This window comes from Balaenoptera musculus, chromosome 9 (assembly GCF_009873245.2).
Source record: "Balaenoptera musculus isolate JJ_BM4_2016_0621 chromosome 9, mBalMus1.pri.v3, whole genome shotgun sequence".
In the NCBI taxonomy this organism is placed as follows: domain Eukaryota; kingdom Metazoa; phylum Chordata; class Mammalia; order Artiodactyla; family Balaenopteridae; genus Balaenoptera; species Balaenoptera musculus.
Genome location: NC_045793.1, coordinates 60,641,999 through 60,663,119, shown reverse-complemented (window position 1 = coordinate 60,663,119; position 21,121 = coordinate 60,641,999). Strand labels below are relative to the sequence as shown.

The following is a 21,121-nucleotide window of genomic DNA, read 5'->3' as shown; positions in this document are numbered from 1 at the left end:
GGTCTGAGGTCTTCTGCCAGAGTTCAGTAGGTGTTCTGTAGGAGTTGTTCCACATGTAGGTGTATTTGTGGGGAGGAAGGTGATCTCCGCGTCTTACTCTTCCACCATCTTGAAGCTCGGATCTGCTCTTCATTTATTAGAATGTAGGGAAACTGTAGGATGAGGAATGAGTGACTCAGTGAAGTCAATGAAAAATTATTTTTCTTAAATGTGATGAGACCCCTCTTTCTTTTTTCTTCTCCAGTTAATGGTAACTGTGTTTTTGGGGAATTTCTTTTAGAGTTATTGATTCTATCAGTCAAGGGTCACTTGCAGAGCACAGAATTCACACTTTATCTTTCTGGTTTTCCTTGCCGTACTTCCCACTGCCCCCCTTTTAAACCAGTCATTGAAGTTATGTTATTTTTGGCTGTTTTTATTTTTGTATTTGGGATGTACCTAGCTAGTTTATGTGTTTTGCAAATGCTGTTGCTGTTATTTATAATGTTTGTCTTATCAAAAATTTTACATATTCAGTGATCCTCAAATTCTGCCCCGTGGAACATAGATTTGGGGAATTGACCTGAAATTTCTATACTGTCTTTAAACAAAGGTTAACTTCTCCCAGTTTATGGAAAAAAATATAATGCGTAGTTTTTCCAGTTCTACCCCCCTTCTCCCTTAACCTCCACTTGGTGTGAATGTTATGTGCTTGTGTATAAAATTCTCTATTAAGTAGCAAATGGTGATAATTCATAGTCATCTGCCAAGAATCCTTTTTCTTCTTGGTGATTTACTCCCTAACTATGTTTGAAAATTACTTTATTTAAATCTCTTGATATAAAAATTTTGTTTTAATGGTGGCATCTATTCTTATAAATGCAAATTCAGAAGAGTAATGATAAAGCAAATCAGGCAATCATATTGTAAGAATAGTATCTGTAAATATTTACATGCTATTAGTATATGAGAAATATATACATGTATATAAAACAATGGAAGTCAGCCTTTTGGAAAAAATCTAGAGTTTGATGAATCTTCCAAGAAGCCCAATGAACTAAGGATTGTCAGGTGATGCAACTTGCGCTTGCCGAGCAGGTGTTCTGAGTTGGCTTAAAAAGGGAGGCTACATTTCTTGGCTCCCTTTTTCCAGCTCACAGAACTTGCTAGCTCCTGGTTTTGCCACCAGGTAGACTTCATCTCAGTACACCTTCAGAACGCTGGCATGTCTAACTGTAAGTTAAGTGTAACTGTAACTTAACTATAACTATGAAGTGTTCTGTGCACATTAGGTGACCTGACTTAAAAGTGCTGGGCCACTCTATAGATTGTTTTCTCCTGTGCCCTCCACCCTGGGAGAGTTACAGAGTGAAAGCTTTCTTTCTCTCACAGAGGTGTAGTCCTGGTGGTGCATTTTGGGATTAGTAAGTAGAAGAACGCTGTGGGAATTTAGGGCGGGGGAAGTTCACTCTGAAACTGCGTTGCCCAGGGAAGGCTTTATGAAGTGTGTGGCATAGTGAATTAATTTGATTTTAAAGGATGTGTTATTCACATGGAGCAAGAATAGTTCACTTTGTGGAAACTGACCTTTGCTTTTAAAAAGAAACCCAATTAAGTGCTGAGGGTCACCATATGCCTTTTAAAAAAATGTTTCGGTCTTGAGATGTAGAACTCGAAGGGAATTTCTTTGCTTTTAAAGGAGAGGATAGAGGCATTTCATGCTGGCTCATCTTCTCCAATAGTGTTTGTCCTACCCCACCTTTCTCAGAATATAGACCCAAAGGGAGGGAATCTTCTGAGACTCTTAGCACTGTCATCAATCTTAGGTTGGTTAGCAGTCTGTTTTCTTCTTGTTAATTGAACAGCAAAGAACGCTCACTAACTGAGGATTTTAACGAGATTACAAATTCTTATGGATAAAAATAGCATTGGTGGTTACAAGTAGTCAGCTGAAGTTAAGAGTTATCAGTCTTGCTTTGGGAAACAAGGTGAGCAACTAACTGGTTTCAGGAAAACTACCTCTCCTATTCCAGTGATTAGTTAATAAAATTATTCCTGACAGTGGCAGGCCAAGAAGCTCAGGCAGTTACATATTTCGAGACAGAGAACCCATTGTCCAAAGATCTCAGAAGAGCCTTTGCAAACACACAGAAAGGATTTAGAACAATTTGCATAAACCTCCTCATGGATAAGCGACATGGCTCCAGTATTGGGGGGTGGTTCCAGGAACCCCTCCTTGGCTGTATCATGGGGTGACGCTGTGCTTGGTGAGAATTCAGTCTCCTGACGGTTTTTGCCAGCAGGATGGGGTGATGGGACGCTGAATAAGCCTACTGTTTGGTTCCACATAAGGACTCTTTTGTGTTGGCCTGGGGCAGTCATGTTCAAGTTTGTCTTCTTTTTCCCCAATGATGTTTTTGGACTTTGTGGGCTGGAGAATTAAGCACAACACCTATTCTGAGCTAATCTGTCAAACTTTGCTCTGAAAGGTAACCATAGCCCCTTGTATTCTAGAATGTGGTAAATAGTAGTCATACAAATGGAGACAGGATTTTTTTTTCGTTGAAGTATAGTTGATTTACATTATTAGTTTCAGGTGTACAACGTTGTTATTCAATATTTTTTATAGATTATACCCCACTTAAAGTTATTACAAAACAATGGTTATATTTCTCAATGCTGTATAATTGGAGACTTCTGGTTTCTTAAAAGTCGGAGAGAGGAGGAGACTGCTTGGCGTGACCAGATAGCTGGGCATTCACACCTGTCCATTGTGGAACTGTGGGAAGTAATTCCCTTCTGTTAATATTGTTTGCCTTACTCACTAACTTCTCTAAGAACTGTGTTCTCTTGCATAGTTAACGAACAAGTTGTACTTTAATATTCGCCCATGAAAGGTGTGGGTCACTCTGGAGTGTAGTTTAAAATGCCAGGTGGTTACAAATCTGTTTCAACTTTTCTTTTTTTCTTATTCATTTTGGGAAAAAAATGGTATATATTAAACACTACATATTAGGAGCTTTACTGGTTTCTTGCACGGAATGTTATCATTCTAGAAGCCACATAAGGAGTCTAATTTAAAATCCAGAGAGTAGTTTATGCACTGGGGAAATTTAGTGCCTTAAGTGTAAAAATGAAATCCACTGATTTCTAACCTGGAGTTTATTTTCTTTCAGTCTGCTAGCTTGATTTCTCAGCTTTGTTCTAATAATATAAACATTTTTATATTTATTTATAGGTGGCTTTAACCAAGAGAGCAGATCCAGCCGAACTTAGAACAATATTTTTGAAGGTCAGTATAAAGGAATCTGTTTTGTTTTTTGTTTGATTTGTGTTCTGTAACTTTGAAGATTATTTTTGAGCAGCTCTTAATTTCATTGTTATATTTTTAAAAAATCCCCCGAAGTGTCTTAAGACTTATAAAAGAGATCCTTTACAGTTATATCTATTTTTTAAAATGTATCAGACAGATCCTTGTACGCGACTGTTTGTGATGGCCGCATGGTTTATATTTTACTTTCTTTTGTCTCACATGGTATTAGGTATTGAAACAGAGTTGCCGGGGGATGTAGTCTCACAACCCATTTACCTTTCCAGGATTGACTTGTGCAGTTTGATGATACTAATGCTTTTCCTCCTAAGAAGTTTCAAGCTCTTTGTAAACATTTTAGTAATCCTTCTTTCATCCAAAGGGGACTAGCCTGGTCTCTCCTTAGAGATTGTTATTGCTGTCATCATCATCATCTTCATCATATCATTTGACTTCAACTGTGGTGCCCTTGAGGAGGTCCCAGTATGAGTCACAGTAGATACTACATCCCAACAGACACCACACAAGTTTATTTCCGTAGTTTCTTATGCTTGCACCTACTTTGTGATATTAGGCACTGAGTGATTAATACTCTAATAAAAGCCTACCTCAGGTCCCAAACACTGGACCACTTTTAAGGTTATTTAACTGGCAATGAAGTACGAAAAAAAGAAAGAAAAAGCCGCTTTTGTAAAGAAAATTTAAAAAAAAATATATGTGGACCTTTTCTAAACATGGTGAAAAGGTAGCTGTGCCATATATAAAGAGGATCAAGCCTTCAAGTGAGAAACTTATTATACTGCTATGTATCACATATATGGCTTAGGAAGTTATTAATTCTGTGAGCATCACTTTCCTCATCAAACTGTGTCACTATTAAAAAATTGAGGAATCAAGGAATTTGAATACTGATAGGATTATTTGATATTAAAGAATTGTTACTAATTGATTTTTTAGGCCAGGTAATGGTATTCCGAATATGGGAACTATAGAGTCTTTTTCTTTTAGAGATGTACACTGAAGTATTTACAGATGAGATTATGATATCTGAGATTTGCTTTTAAATAACCCAGTTTTGGTGAGGTGTAGGAGAAGTAAGTGGGCAGTATGAGGATAATTTTTGCAATTGGGAAATGGAATATTGGGTTTATTATACTATTCAGTCTACTTTGTATATATTGATATATGAACATTTTCATAATGTCATAAAAATTTGTAAAGATTCAATGAAAAACTTATTTGAAAGTGATATGCATTAGATATGCACGTGATATGCATAAGATATTGATTCAGTAAATGCTTGAAATTAAATAATTCAAAAAAAGAGACAGACTCCAAGAGAAAATGGTTAAAAATATGAGCAAAATATGAGAAAAAAAATTTGTAAGGTGGATTGTATTATGTATAAGAAAGCAGAATTCTTTATAAATTTGTTTTTTGCCCAGAAAGGTCAATAGAGTGTAGAGATTCTAAGGTGGAAAAGAATTCTGGATAGTGAAAGTCCAGAAAACAGAAACACATTTCTTTCTCACCTAGACTAGTGTTTGTTGCTGTGCACGTTGGGCCCCCCATGATTGGGCTGAGGTGTGTATGAGTGAACCATAGACATTTTAAAGGTGTGTATTTAAGGTCTACTCTTATGATGTAATTCTGGAAGACCACTTGCAGAAGAGCACGTGAGTGGGTTGCTAAAGAACCTAGAGAGATGCATAAAACTTGTTAACTCTAGCTGGCCAAGTCATAATCATTCCTTGAACTCAGGATCTGTGTACTTCCGTTTTCTAAACCAGCAATAGCTGTGGGCATCCTTCTCACAGGAAATGGGAACAACTTAGAGTGTCTCAGTAGGTGGTGCATCTTGGATACTTACTGCTTTTGATGTGATCCAGTGCAAAGGCTCCATGTAAAAGCCGTGCCCACCTTTTGATGGCACGTGGTGGCTGGTGAGGCTGGGTTAAGATTCTGCTTTGGAACAACGTATCTTTTCCAGCTGCCACATCTCAGTAGCAGGCACGTCTTTCTTTACTGGAGACAAATGAGGTTGGTCAGGTAGGCCCAAGGAGGGTGGCAGTCCATACAGAGTTCTGGAGAGCCACCTGTGGGGCTTCTGTGTCAGTGGGCCTGAAGGCTGGGCTGGAATCTTTGGGACCAGATAGGGGAGTGCTGTCTTCCCTTGGCGTGGCTGGGACTACGTGGCTTTTGAGTGAGAGTTCCGTATGACTTAGAGTCCGAGAGGATGATGTGGGGCAACTGTCCCCGAAGAAAACAGTGGTCAGCAGTTTCTGGAAGGGATTGTGGATCTGGCAGAGGTTCGGGTGATCTCATCAGGCTTGGGTAGTGTGGTACCAACACAAATCCACCTTGGCTCCGCATGCTGAGGATCTCTTGTTTACTCTCTGCCGCAGACGCTGTTATGGGGGAAGAATAGGGAGCGAGGCGCCTGGGGGCTGGACCAGGCGTGTCTCTGCTGGGGCTGGGCTTTTCAGTTAAGCTTGGATCAGCAGTGAGCATGCTGTAAACCTGACTGCTTTGCTGACTTTCTATGACTCTTTCCTGGCTTTCCTTATTTATAAATATCCCAGCCTTCTCTCTGCTAAACTAGTTAGATGATTCTTCTGTAGCTTAGGGGAGGTGGAGAGAAGCTTCACTGCACCCTTTGGACCAGATGTGCTGGTAACAGGGGAGTGGCAGCTGTGAAGAACAGAGAGAGCTAGCAGAACCAAAACAGATAAGGAGAGAGGGGTCCTGGAGGGCTAAAATGGGCCCAATTCTGGCTTATTTTAGTATTTTGAAAAGAGTTAAAATCAATTCCACTTCATTTTTTGAAGCCGCTTACTGTATGTTAAGTACAGTGTCAGGTCAGGTGTTGGGGATATAAAGATGCCTAAATCATGGCTCCTGCCCTTAACCCTCTCACTGTGTGTGTGTTGAAGTGTAAAAAAATAATATGGTTGATCTGCGTTATATAGCATTAATTAGCAGGGAGATGATGTGGGGCTAACTACATCTTCCTAGAGAGGGTCATTAAAAGTTGCGGCAGGTGGTGATATTTGAGCTGGTATTTATCAGATGGAGAAGCTGGAGGAGGGTTGTGGAGCAAAGGAAGACCGTTCCAGGCAAAGGAAATAGCATGAGCAAAGCAAAGAGCTCCAAGAGCGCCAGATGTGGCAGTGGCCTGCAACATAGGGTCTTAGGCAATGGTACTAGAATGGTAGGCAAGGTGGAACTTGGCATAAAGCATCCCCAGCCTAAGGTGTTTGAATGTCTTTATGCAGGCTTTTCTAGTGATATGTGGCGGGTAATGTTTTGTCTGGATGTAGAAGTTGAGGTCTAGGTGTAGTCACTTTTGTTTCTAACCTAAACGTTGACATGGGGTTTTCCTCTGCCTAACACTTTCCGTGCTGCTTCATGTTAAACAGGTGTGTATTTGAGTGCTTACAGTTTAAATGAAACCCCATGGAAATTTGCAGTGAGTGGGATGTGCAGAAAAAGGAGACCAGATTTACAGGCATGCAGAAGGTAAAAAAAAATCTTAAGTCAGCACAGTCAAGGGTCACTTGTGTGGTTAAAGCAAATGCCACAGGAAATGGGAGGAGGGAGCAGTCCCTGTGGCGGGGGAGAGGTCAGAGAAAGCTCCTTGGAGAGGGAACTTGAGGAGCCCCGGGATCGCGTGGGAGCTGGAAGGCACTGAGGAGGGCAGCTGAGGCTTCTGGGAAACAGGACTACATTGGAGGGAAGGCCTGGAGGTGGGTTTGGGAGCAAACAGCCTCCAGATTGAAGGATTCCTGCTCATTCTTCAAATGTTTATTTAAATTCAACTCTGTGCCAAGGAGTCTGCCAAGTATTACAGGGTGTGGGTGACAAAATTAGAAAGAGAATTGGGAGTTTGCTATTTCTGCTAAGCAATAGGAAGCCACTGAAGGTTTTCTGAGTTATCCAGAGACATGGAGTGTGGGTCTGAGGTTTGATTGGTGCAGCAAGACCATGGGTTAGGCAGCTATGGATGTAATTCTGATGTGAGACCCTAATAACTTGATGAGGGTTTTGGTAGCAGGGAGAATGGAGAATGGGCAAGTTAAAGACATTTTGAAGGACCATTTGATTGAAATGACTGATCTTGTATTCTTTGTCAACAGAAGCATAATATATACTTTAAAAAATGTTTGTAGGCAAAATTGGAAAAAATAATTCCTTCTTTGAAAAACTTTTTTCTTATGGTAAAACAGTTCCTATTTTTTGAAAATTTAAAAGGCAGTTGTGTGTAAAGAAATGTAACTTGTGACCCATCTATATTTATGTCTATATGTTTATATATACATGTATCCATTTCCCTCTCCCTGTTTCTTTGTCTCTGTGTATGAATATAATTATTTTCCTTAACAGGAGGAAAAATACTGTTTTGTATCCATTTTTTCCCTCACCTAAGATGCTATGAATACCTTTTCCGATAATTGAAAGCATTTCTGCATTATTTTTATTGCTATCGTATTACTGTATATGGCTGTTTTACCATAATTTATCTAGCCACTCCCTATTATTGGATGTTTAGTTGTCTTCTCTGCTCTGCTATTATAACAACACTGTAATGAATACCCTTAAAACTACATTTTTGCATATAGCTAGCATTTTCTTAAGATAAATTCATAGAAGTGGCATCTTTGGATTAAAGAGTGGGTTTACAACACTTTAAGGCTTTTGGTTCTTGGCACACTGCCTTTCAAGAAGATTGTGTCAGTACACGTTTTTGGCAGTATGGAAGTTTTCATTTCTCCACATTACGACGTCAACTCAGATTATTGAAAAAAATACAGCAGCAGCAATAAAAAACCTTTCTGCCAACTTGTTAGTTGAAAAATTGTATCTTCTTTTAAATTTTTATCAACAGTAATATATTTTTCTGTATTAACTTTGTGATAATTGTATTTAAAATTTTTTGTTATAATTTACAAATATACAGAAAATAGAGTAGTACAGTAAACACCCACATAACCACCACTTAATTTAAATTAATATTTGTCATATAGTTTCACATATATATATTTAATGACATATTTCAGTGTAAGTTAGCTGTCACCATGATTCAGCCGAAATACGTTGGCATACAGCTCCAAATAATAACAGTTTCCCTCATGGCCATAATATATATCACTGTGCACTTAATAAAATTAATAGTAATTCCTTAATAACATAAAATACTTGATCCATATGGGAATTCTTAATTATACTTTATTCCACCCCTATAACAGGGAATCAGGGTGAAGAATGGTCAGACGTAGTGATGAGGTGTGCACAGCATTTCTCAGTGGCTGGAAAACAGTCAAGGAGGATTTGCCCTTCAGCCCTCAGATGTGAATGATTTGTGGCAAAAACGGGTGGCTGGATGATTATAGTTCTGGTGTGTTCACAGTTGATAGACTATTTTGTTCCACCAGTGGTGAACAGGCCAGTTAGGCCCCCTGGCCTCTGAGCATACAGTGTAGTGACACATTCCTTTCCTTTGCTACTGTATTCATTGGGTGTGGTGGTCTTCATGTTGACAGCTGGTTTATTAGTCTTCATGTTGACAGCTGGTTTATTAGTCAGGGCTCTCCAGAGAAACAACCAGTAGGAGATATCTCCATCTCTAGCTCTAGCTATTTATCTATCTAATGAGATTTATTATGAGGAATTGGCTCACACCATCCATTGTAGAGGCTGAGAAGTCCCATGATATACTGTCTGCAGGCTGGAGACCCAGGAAAACCTGTGTGGTAATTCAGTCCCAGTCTGAAGGCCTGAGAACCAGGGGAGCTGATGATGTAAATCCCAGCCTGAGGGCCAGAGAAGATAGGTCCCAGCTCAAGCAATGGGGAAGGAAAGAAGGTGTGAATTTTTCTTTCCTCCACCTTTTATTCTATTCGGTCCCCAACGGATTGGATGAAGCCCATCCGTATTGGGGAGGAAAATCCACTTTACTGAGGCCACAGATTGAAATGCCAGTCTCATCCAGAAACACCTTCACAGACACACCCAGAAACAGTGATTAATCTGGGCACCTGTTGGCCAAGTTGACACATAAAATTAACCATCACAATTAGTATTTTACTAGGTTGTGCAAGGAATCCTAAAAGCCTTCCCATTTTATAAGTATATATGTTTAATCATATTAAAACTTCCAAAAATTGTAAGGGAGAGAAGCTTCAGGTCATTTGTAAAATGTATTACCAAAGAAGGATTAAATGACATTTCAAAGATGTGGTAGCTGTAAGGTATAGTCCACTCCCCAGACAGGGACCCTCTGTCCATCAGTCTAAGGAAAACCTTTGACATGTTTACTTTAATCACAGGCAGACCACCCCAGCCTTGGTGCTGAGCTGGTTTTTAAAACTGCAGAAAACTGTGTTCTTTGTGTCCAAATTAACATGTTCTTACATTTAGGAGATGATTTATCACCTCTAAAAAAATGAGGCAGATAAAATATCTGAGATTTTTAAATGTAAACTATTTTTTTTTAAAGATATGAATTGCCAGGTAATTGGTACTGTGGTTTGTTAAACTAGCCAAGGTATTTTTTAAAATTTATTTTAATTAATTTATTTTTGGCTGTGTTGGGTCTTCGTTTCTGTGCGAGGGCTTTCTCTAGTTGCGGCAAGCGGGGGCCACTCTTCATCGCGGTGCGCAGGCCTCTCACTATCGCGGCCTCTCTTGTTGCGGAGCACAGGCTCCAGACGCGCAGGCTCAGTAGTTGTGGCTCACGGGCCTAGTTGCTCTGCGGCATGTGGGATCTTCCCAGACCAGGGCTCGAACCCGTGTCCCCTGCATTGGCAGGCAGATTCTCAACCACTGTGCCACCAGGGAAGCCCAATGTAAACTATTTATTGAGGGTTAAATGAAGTGCACAGATCATAAACGTACAGCTCCATGAATGTTCGCAAAGTGAGTACACCCGTGTGCCCAGCACCTCCGAAGCCCTCTGATGCCCTTTCTAGTTAATACCCGCTCCTTCCAAGAGTAACTAGTTGTCTGACTTCTGTCACCATATATTAGTTTGCCTGGTTTTCAACTTTATATAAATAGAATAATACAATATGTATTCTTGTGTCTAGTTTCTTTCACTCTTGCTTTATTTGTAAGATTCATCCATGTTGTCGTGTGTAGTTGGTATTAGTTTATTCCATTGTGTGAATATACCACAGTTCATTTAAACTTTCTGCTGTTGACATTTGAGTTATTTTCCATTTCTTCACTGTTCAAAATAGTGCTGCTGTGGGGTGGGACCAGCTTAGCGCTGTGGCCCCGATCCAACCCCTCTGGCCCCAATCCAGCCTCTAACCAAGGTACACACATGGGGGAAAAAGTGAAACCCGCACAGAAATGCAGCCCTAAAGCCCTCAGGCCCTGACCATGTCCCAAACCAAGGCAGAGACTGCTGTCATACCCAAGAGAAACACAGCTCCCACCCCCAATAGAGCTGTGATGGCCACTGAGCAGAGAAGCCCTGGCTTGCTCATGGCTCTGGCTCTAGCCTCTCCAACTCCAGCTCCCCCACCTACCAAGGCGGTAGCTGCCAGTACACCCTGGAGAAGACGCAGCCCATGCTCACATCAAATCTCTCTCTCCCACCAAAGCCTCTGGGCACGTGCAGACCGCATATGGATGCTCCAAGGACACGCCTTCAAGGCCAGGAGAGGTAATTGTTTCACCTAATTTCATAGAGACAGAGAAAGTTAAACAAAATGAGAAGACAGAGGAAAATGTTGAAATGTTCTTTCAAATGAAAGAACAAGGAAAAAAAACCCTGGAAAAAAAGACTAATGAAACAGAGATAAGTAATTTACTTGATAAAGAGTTCAAAGCATTAGTACTAAGAATCTTAACTGAACTGGGGAAAAGAATAGATGAACACAGTGAGAATTTTAATAAAGAACTAGAAAATATAAAAAAAGAACCAGCCAGCACTGGAGAATACAATAACTGAAATGAAAAAAAAATACACTGGAGGGAATTAACAAGAGATGAGGTGATATAGAACATATAAGTGATCTGGAAGATAGAGTAATGGAAATTGCCCAATAAGAAGAGCAAAAAGTTAAACATTGTAAAAAGTGAGGATAGTTTAAGGAACTTCTGGGACAACATCAGGTGTACTAACATTTGCATTTTAGGGGTCCCAGAAAGAGAAAAGAGAAAGGAGTAGAGAGGGTATTTGATGAAATTAAGGCTGAAAACTTCCCAGATATCCAGGTACAGGAAGCACAGAGGGTTCCAAACAAGATGAACCCAAAGAGACCCACACCAAGACATATACTTAAAATGGCAAAAGGTAAAGATAGAGAAGTTTAAATGCAGCAAGAGAAAAACAAAGTCACATACAAGGGAACCGCCATAAGGCTGTCAGCTGATTTTTCTGCAGAAACTTTGTAGGCCAGAAGAGAGTGGCATGATATATTTAAAGTGCCGAAAGGGAAGAACTTACAACCTGGGATACTCTACCCAGCAAGATTATCATTCAAAATTGAAGGAGAAATAAAGAGCTGCTCGGACAAGCAAAAACGAAAAGAGTTCATCAATACTAAGCTGACCTTACAAGAAGCATTAAAGGGTCTCCTTTAAGTGAAAAAGAAAAAACTCCAGTAAGAAATTATAGGAAGGGAAAAATCCCACTGGTAAAGGCAAGTATATAGTAAAGGCTGTAGATCAGCCACTTAAATAAGCTAGTATAAAGGCTAGAAGCCAAAAATTGTAAAATTCACTAAACTACAATAAACAGTTAAGAGATAGACATGAAGATGTAAAATATGACTTCAAAAAACAAAATGTGGCAGGGAGGAATAGAAAATGTAGATCTTTTAGAATGTGTTTGAACTTAGATGACTTAATCAGTTGAAAACAAGTAGATATAGGTCAACATATATGAACTCCATGGTAACCACAAATCAAAAAACCTACAGTAGATACACAAAAACTAGAGAGAAGGGAACAGAAATATATCACTAAAGAAAATCATCGAACAACAAGGGACAAGACTAAAAGAAGAAGAAAAGAACAGAGAACAACTATAATACAAAACAACCAGAAAACAGGTAACAAAATGACAAATAACATACTTATCAAAATAATATTGCTGTGGACATTAAAATGCTAAAGCATGGGGTTTTTGTTTTTGTTTTTTGGTGTGAAATTGCTGGGTCTCTGCTTACGTGTATGTTCAGTTATAGTAGATATTGCCAAGCAGTTTTCTAAAGTGCTTCACCAGTTGCATTTGCTTCACATTTTGCAAACATTGGTTATTTCTTTTTAATTATCTTGTGTATGAGTAGTGGTATTGCACTGTAGTTTTATTTTCCGTTTTCGGTGGAATTTTTTTAGGGGTCGGTAGCTTGACAGTGATTCTAAAGATCATTTGGGGAAAATCAAAGAGTGATTATGGCCAAGAAGACTTGCAAGAGAAAAGTAATGCAATGTTTTGTTTTATTTTTATTGGAGTATAGTTGATTTACAATGTTGTGTTAGTTGCAGGTGTACAGCAAAGTGAATCAGTTATACATATACATATATCCACTCTTTTTTAAGATTCTTTTCCCATGTGGGTTATTGCAGAGTACTGAGTAGAGTTCCCTGTGCTATACAGTAGGTCCTTATTAGTCATCTGTTTTATATATAATAGTGTGTATATGTCAATCCCAGTCTCCCAATTTATCCCTCCCCCCGTTCCCCACTTGGTAATCATAAGTTTGTTTTCTACATCCATGACTCTATTTCTGTTTTGTAAGTAAGTTCACATTCATTCGGCAGATATTTATTGAACGTGTTTCACTATCTGCCAGGCAACAGTCTGGAACTTGAGGAGATAGCAGTGAGAAAGGAAAAAAGTCCTGTCCTGGCAGAGCTTTCCCTCTAGTTATAGCAATTAAGATGCATGTAATCTTGCAAGAGTAGACAGGTCAATGCCTAGGACAGACCTGAAACATTTCCTGCTTCAGTGATGACAGGAGCTGTCATTCCATCCTGGCATTCTCCCATGGAGTTTGGTCAGAGTACATCTTGACCTTAGGAAGCCATTGACGACTGATCAGAAGTGGTACTGAAGATGGACTTGTTTGCCAAGCCTTTCCCTGGTGACCATATGATAATTTAGTATGTGGTAAACATTACATCCTAAATGGGGGAAGAGAGAATGATTTGATGTATGATCCTAGGACAACCAAGAGAGTAAGCAGAAAAGACTCAAGGTGGAGGATCCTTTCTTCAGACCACATAGAAAAACAAAGTACCAATAATGTACTGAAGCTTAAAGGTAAAAGATAAACCTATTCAAGAAAAGCTAAGAGAAAACATGGGTGAATATTTAGTCTTGAGATGAGGAAGAACTAGTTTCTAAACTTAGAAGTAATGGAGGAAATTGCAAAGGAGATAAAAATCTACAGACTCAATTATATAAAAATATTAAACTCGAATAATTACAACAAGTATGATAGACAGAGGGGGAAAAGGCTATGTTCTCACACTGTTGGTGAGACTGTAATTGATACAATCTTTCTGGAGAGCAGTGTGTTAATAAGTATCAAGAGCCTTAAAGATGCTCTCCTTTGACTCAACAATTTCTCTTCCCAGAGTCTAGCCTTTGAAAGTTGCCAGGAATTTGGACAAATGTTACACACAAAGCTGGTTACCTTAGCTTTTTAAAAAAATACCCGGAACTGGAGATAATCCAGTAATAATCTAATAATGTCTACTGATGGGAGAAGAGTTAAACTGTGTTTTTAAATAAATGAATTATTCACTACTATAAGCGAACATAGGTATAATTCTAAATCATAGGATTGCTGTAGTTACCAGTGACATTTCCTTTATATTTCAGTCTTGTTTTGCCTCAGTTGGGAAAATCAAAGTATAATCCTTCTACGTTTGCAAAAAGCCAAATTCATTGCTAACTGAAGAATAGTAAGATTAGTGGGCCATCTTTGAGCTTTTCTTTTGTACTGTGCTAAAAAATGTTAAACAAAAACCAATAATCTAGAACATTTATAAAATACCTGTTGTGTATAGGGCATTGTGCTAAGTGTGTTACATGATTGTTCATTTATTTCTAGTTATCAACCTTAAGAGCAGGTAGTGTTGTTATCCCCATTTTACAGGTGAGGAGCCGGAGGCCCAGAAAGCTTTAGTTACTTACCTGAGGCCCTACAGGTGGTTAGATGCAGAGGCAGAAGCAGAGCTCTCTGCAGCCCAGGCCCGACAGACTCTAAAGCCCGTAACTGAGTATCTAACCAAGACCTTATCCCACATTGGAATGACTGAAATGTAGAAATGACAAGTGACTTTTTTTTTTAATTAATTAATTTTTTTTATTTGCTTATTTTTGGCTGCGTTGGGTCTTCGTTGCTGTGCGTGGGTTTTCTCTAGTTGTGGCGCGCGGGCTTCTCATTGCGGTGGCTTCTCTTCTTGTGGAGCATGGGCTCTAGGCACGTGGGCTTCAGCAGTTGTGGCACATGGGCTCAGTAATTGTGGCTCTCAGGCTCTAGAGCTCAGGCTCAGTAGTTGTGGCGCACGGGCTTAGTTGCTCCGTTGCATGTGGGGTCTTCCCGGACCAGGGATCGAACCCGTGTCCCCTGCATTGGCAGGCGGATTCTTAACCACTGCACCACCAAGGAAGCCTCGACAAGTGACTTTTTAAAACAGTTTTAATTGGGATTAACTGCAGTTACAGAGGGAACAGAGATGCTATCATTGCGCCTCTGTTCACTGTGCTCTCCCATCACTGTGGCTCCTGTCACCCAACTAGCTCTCTTCTTATAGTTCATGGTCCTCATCTCTCCACCCCGCAAATCACTGTTTGATCCCAAGGATCAAGAGGCCCTCTCCTGCCCCATAGGAATATGTGTGATGCCCATGTTGTTTCTCAGCACTTCCCACAGCCCCCGGTCCTCCACAGAACAGAAATGAGCAGGTTCCACTTATGTGAACTGGAACGTCTTGCAGGCAAGACCTGGGGGAACGCTGTGAAAAAGCATCACGTGCCACCTTATTCTTTTTTTTTTTGGCCACACTGTGCAGCACGTGGAACTTCCCTGACCGGGGATTGAACCTGTGCCCCCTGCAGTGGAAGTGTGGAGTCTTAACCACTGGACCGCCAGGGAAATCCCGCCACCTTATTCTTGTTGACCATTTCTGCTCTAGATGGAGAGGACACTAACCACAGCAGCATTTCCTACCTGCTTCCATAAAATCTCACAGCAGCCCTGCTGTGAACAGGTTGCTCTCCAGCTTATCCTGTTTGTCATCCTTTTTTTTTTTTTTTTTTTTTTAACATTGTTGCCTTTGAAACAGGAAAGGGGGCAAAAGAATTGGATTGTTTTCATTCATGATTTCAGAATTCTACTTTTTTTTTTTTTTTTTTAAAGCTACGTGTTCTTGCTAAAGAACAAGACAAAATTTGTCCTTCCAAATTTCTGTAAACCTGGGTTTCTCAAGCTCAGCGCTGTCGACGGTTGGCTGGGTGTCTCTGTTATTGGGGTGGAGGGTCGTCCTGTGCATTGTGGGTATTTAGCGGCATCCCTGGCCTGTACCAAGTAGATGCCAGTTTCTGCTTCTGCCTCTCCCCCCAAGTTATGACAATCAGAATTGTCACCAGACACTGCCAGATGTCCCCTGTGGGGAAACGTGAAAACAGAGGCAGCTCAGAGCTAGAGAACTCCACCCCAGAAAGTCAGGTAACGTACAGAGAAGGCTAGTCCTTGTGCATTGTGCTTGGCTACTGGGGACATTGGTGTTTGTAAGCTGGACAGTCAGGCTAAGCTGCCTGCAGCTGAGAACCGCTGGTATAAAAATAAAACTCGGCAAACTTAATGGGCTTTTGCTTTTTATTTGGAGCGATGGGAAATAACTGTCCTTACGAAGAGTATATTGTCATGTCTGATGTTTTATCCATTGAATATTCTCAGCTTTTTCACATATTGGTTATATACTTTTGAGAACAAAATATATTTTCTCTCTTTTTTTAAACAGTATGCAAACATTGAAAAAAATGGTGAATTTTTCATGTCTCCCAATGACTTCGTCATTCGATATTTGAATATTTTTGGAGGAAGCCAGCCTAATCCAAAGACTGTGGAACTTTTAAGTGGTGTGGTGGATCAGACCAAAGATGGGTATGTTTATTCTTAATTATCTCGTTTAATTGTTTTCTGTTTGAAACAGCTTTCTATTGCTTTAATGATTAGGAAGTCAGTGTTTACCTTCCCATCTCTTAAGAGCATTTTCTCTCCCTATTACAATTAATACGTTATTTTAGAAATAATACCCTTAACATTTCCTTTAGTGTTCTTATCACAGTTGGGGATTCTATATGTGTATTTCTTGACATAGTTTAAACAACTATTTATAGTTTCACGACTCTTGTAGTTGAATGGTGTGAAGATGTACTCAAGGGTATGTAGTACATTGGTACTTTTGAAGGCCACTGTAAAAATTGTGAGTAAATGTAAAACATAGCTCTGTGAACATAACTTTTCTACAGTCTTTCTCTCTGCTCAAGTAACTTTTAAATGTCACATATGATTAAATGTTCTAAATCTAACAGACAGAATAATGATTCCAAATCCCCAAGAAGGGCATTCTGCCCAAGCTGGAAGAGAGACACTGGACCATCTAAAATTAAATAGGACACTTTGCAAAATGCCTTTGGATTTTTTTTTCCCTTACCAGTCTTTTCTGTTTACATTTTAAAAAATGAGTCATTCCTAAGTTGTATAAGAATGCAGTTGGCTTTTACCATTAAGTGCAGAATTTTGGGCTCCGAAATATTGGTAATATGACCGCCAGTGTCCCCTAATAACCAAGTATAATATATAAGAAGTAGCCTTCTCTGTATAAACTGTAGAAGATCCAGCCGTCTGGCCTTGCCATGTGCCAGCACCCCCTTTGATAGATTAGCCACCTGCCATTCTGGGGTGGTGTTCTTTAGCTCTGAACGTTCTCTGTCGGTCCTGTGTCTGATTTTCCCACATGCATGGGTTTGAGATGCAACCAAAGTAAACTCCAGTGCTGCAGTGCGAATGCTCTCAGTTTTACCAGCACCTTCCTTTTCTTGCTTATGCACCTGTTGTTCCATCATGCATGGAGGTAACCTCCTCTAAAGTGAAAGTCTTGCAGATGGGAAGGGAGTGGGGGAGGAAATTGGCAGTTATACGTCTTGTAATATGCTGGCAGATTGCTGGATTATACTGTCTCTGTTTGTTCCAGTAGCAGTTACTTGGGTTACTTCTGTTTTCTACCTCCCCAAGGTGGGATTCTTTGCTTGATAGGAAAATGTCATATATGAGCAGGTCTTCCTTCCCTCACAGGACCTCTCTGGGGAGGTGCAGGGTGAGGCAGAGGTATATTTCACAGTAGTCCATTCAGGCTAAAGCTAGACAGAACATAGATTTATTCTAGCAAACATTTTTTTTTTTTTTTTGAGGAAAATTTGGTTGCTTACACATCCTCTGTGCTTACAAGATTCAGAAGAAGTGTGACCAAGCTCACATGCAATATGAATTATCAGACTCAATGTTTAAGATCGTTTTTTTCTTATTTGATAGTTAAATTCTTTAAGCTACAGGAAATTGAAAGAATTCAGTGAATGCCCAATAGATACCTTTCATCTAGATTGACTTAACATTTTTAACACTGGTGTGCCTTTTTTTTTTTTTTTTTTTTTTTTTTTAACACATACACTTTCTACACATGCACACACATTTCCTCTTTTGGCTGGACCATTTAACTATAAATTGCAGGCATCAGGATACTTCAGTGTTTATCTTCTAAGAATAAGAACATTCTTCTTACCATTATCATACTTAGGAGGATTCACAATGATGTGAAATATATAATATCCAGTCTATTTAAAAATGTACCAGATCTCTCCCCTCACTCCCCACCTCAAATGGCGTATTGCCTTTTGTGTCTTAAATCCAGGATCTAATCAAAGTTCTTGTATTACATTTAGTTGTTCTATATCTTTTAATCTAGAACAGAGCCTTGCCTTTTATTGTTCTTTCATGAAATTGACTTAAAACCCAGGCCCAGTTATTTCGTTGAAGGTCCCGCATTCTGGACTTGTCTGATTGTTTCCTCATGACTTGGATTCATGATAGATTTTGGGGTGCAGGTTAGGAGAGATTCTACTACCTATTGTATCTCCTCGGGAGGTACCGCGTCCCAGCATTGCTGACACCATGGGTATCCTGTTTCCCAAGCAGCCTTTCACCCAGTCGTTTTGGCATCCATGGTGATCCTTTTCTGAGTCAGTTATTTTTTTATTTTTTTATTTTTTTTAAATTTATTTATTTATTTATTTATTTTTAGCTGTGTTGGGTCTTCGTTTCTGTGTGAGGGCTGTCTCTAGTTGTGGGGAGCGGGGGCCACTCTTCATTGCGGTGCGTGGGCCGCTCACTATCGCGGCCTCTCTTGTTGCGGAGCACAGGCTCCAGACGCGCAGGCTCAGTAGTCGTGGCTCACGGGCCCAGTTGCTCCACGGCATGTGGGATCTTCCCAGAGCAGGGCTCGAACCCGTGTTCCGTGCATTACAGGCAGATTCTCAACCACTGCGCCACCAGGGAAGCCCCTCTGAGTCAGTTATTACATTGATGTTTGAAAAGTAGTGATTTTTCTAACTCTTTATTTGTCCTCTATTTATTGTCTACCATTCTTTGGTAAAGAAAAGCTTTCTTCCCTCCACTCCCTTTTCTTTCTCTCTTAATTTTTTATGTCAGTATAAACTCATGGAATTCTTTATTTTAAATTCAGTGCATTATAATCTATTACTGTGTTCTCTGAGTTGTTCACATTGTCCCAGTGAGGTCACTGGGAGTCCCTTTAAGCTGGCTTGTACCCTCAGCCTTTGAGTGCTCTTTGCTTTTGGTAAATAAGATGTTCCAGGCTCGCTTTGGATTTGTCCTGCTTCTGACCAGGAAAGTACTCTTTTCTCAAAGAAGTCCTGGTTCCTTTCGTTTGGGACTGGTGCTTGGAAACAAGGAGCTAGGCACTGGCTCATTGTTACCAGGGTAACTTTTCAGTGGAAAGAGCTGGGAAATATACTTTTAAAAAGTTCATAATGATATTTCCTATTTAAATTTAACATTACAGGAGTTTTCCTTCTCTTCCATTTTGTACCTCTTTCTTTCCGTGAACATTTTGGTTCCTAGATGCATTAATTTTGTATAATTGTAGTATCTTGTAATGTATTTTGCTTCCTTTCCATCCCACCCCCATTAACACACATGCTTTTCCTATTTCTTTTTACATATAGTCTTCAGAAATAGAGGCTTAAATTCATTAGACGTCAACAATGTAACATGCATTTAACATATATAAAGTAACATAACATGTATGTTTTTTCAAGAGTTTATAACAGATCTGAAACGTTGGCTTTCTTTTCCTGATTTCCCAGATGAGAACTGAGGGATCAAGCAGTTTGCTACCAAAAGATGCCCAGGCTTGTCTGGCTCTAGTCCTAGGCCTTTCCACTGTTCTGAGCTGCCTCTTCTCTCATAATCTCACAATCCTCTTTAACTTGACATTTTCTTTCTGATTTTTTGTTATCTTAAATCTTAGCATTTTACTGAATGGTCTCAATCCTCTGCCCTATGACTAACTTTTTTTTTTTTTTGCAGTATTGACAGTGCATAGCTCAGGGAAAAGGGAAAACCATCACCCACAACCTTCTCAGCTTGCCACAAATATTTTGAATTTTTTAGTATCTTCCATAATTTGTTAACCTGCATCAATGTTTTTCATAATTTGAATTCATTTTAATTGTAATTCTCTTTTATAATCTTTTCGACTTTTCATTTTTCCATATGCTGTTCATATGAACAGTGTAAATAACTTCATCATTTTCTAACAGATTAATATACCATACTTTATGAAATCATGCCCTTATAGAGTTATTTCAGTTTCTACTTTTCTATAATAGATGGTATTGGAGTGAATATCTTCATGTATATGACATTTTTACCTTCTGTTTAATTACTTCCTTAGAAAGAACTAAGAGAGGGATTCCTGGGTCTAAGGGTAGAAATATTTTATAGCTCTCCGTATGTATTGTGATAATTCTTGCCAAAAGGACTGAGAAATTGAAGAACTTGTCTCCGGTATTTAAGCTGACCGAGCTAGTAGCATAGGACCACTGTTTAAGACCCACGCAGATGTTCCTGTGCTATTTTCCCTAACCCTGACACACAGCCCCACAGTATTTACTTCAAAAATAGATATAATCATACATCTTTTCTCAGTGTAAAATGGTGAATGTCCTCATTTCCCCTTCCTTTCCCTTTCCGCAAGTCACACATCATCCTCCCAAATCAACTACTGTTCCTTGAAAAAATTGCATGACAGAAGCCACACAATGGCCCACAAAAGCACGACGCACACGCTGAACAAACAATGAGGAGGTGCTGGAGGGCGTGCCATTAATCTGGTCAGGCTCTCTTGGGGTGTGATCACCTAGCTTGACTGGCCAGAGGGATTTTAGTGCATAACTTTATTAAAATTTAAAAAGCTATCTGTAAATTGACAACTTTAGGATTTAAAAATAATGACAGCTGTGCTGGCCCAGATGTCATGGCAACTTGAAATACTCATTTTTAGTTAAGTACTGGCCCCCCAGCTGTGGTTTCTTGAGTCCAAGGTCCAGGTCCTGCATATTTTACTATCTCCAGTGTCTAGTCCAATATCTGGCCTCTGTTTTGCATCAGTTTGTTGACTAAACTTAGGTAAATGTACTGAGAAGTTTTTGCCCCCCTTATGTTATGAAAGCCCAGGAGTGCTGGGAGATGGAAGCTCTGGTTCAAATTCTAGGTTACTCATTGT

The 21,121-nt window shown here is 39.6% G+C and overlaps 1 protein-coding gene across 3 annotated transcripts in view; it reads left to right on the top strand.

Annotated features, from left to right (window-relative positions):
* SLC25A13 (solute carrier family 25 member 13) overlaps positions 1–21,121 on the top strand; it is a 203,628-nt gene that overhangs the window by 28,734 nt on the left and 153,773 nt on the right. For 2 of the 3 annotated variants that reach the window (XM_036863127.1, XM_036863129.1), the window contains exons 2-3: positions 3,218–3,271; positions 16,277–16,419. In XM_036863127.1, coding sequence (XP_036719022.1) covers positions 3,218–3,271; positions 16,277–16,419 — 197 coding nt within the window. Of the gene's footprint in view, positions 1–3,217; positions 3,272–15,883; positions 15,982–16,276; positions 16,420–21,121 lie in introns of those variants that run through there. The other variant, XM_036863128.1, reaches the window with a different exon arrangement.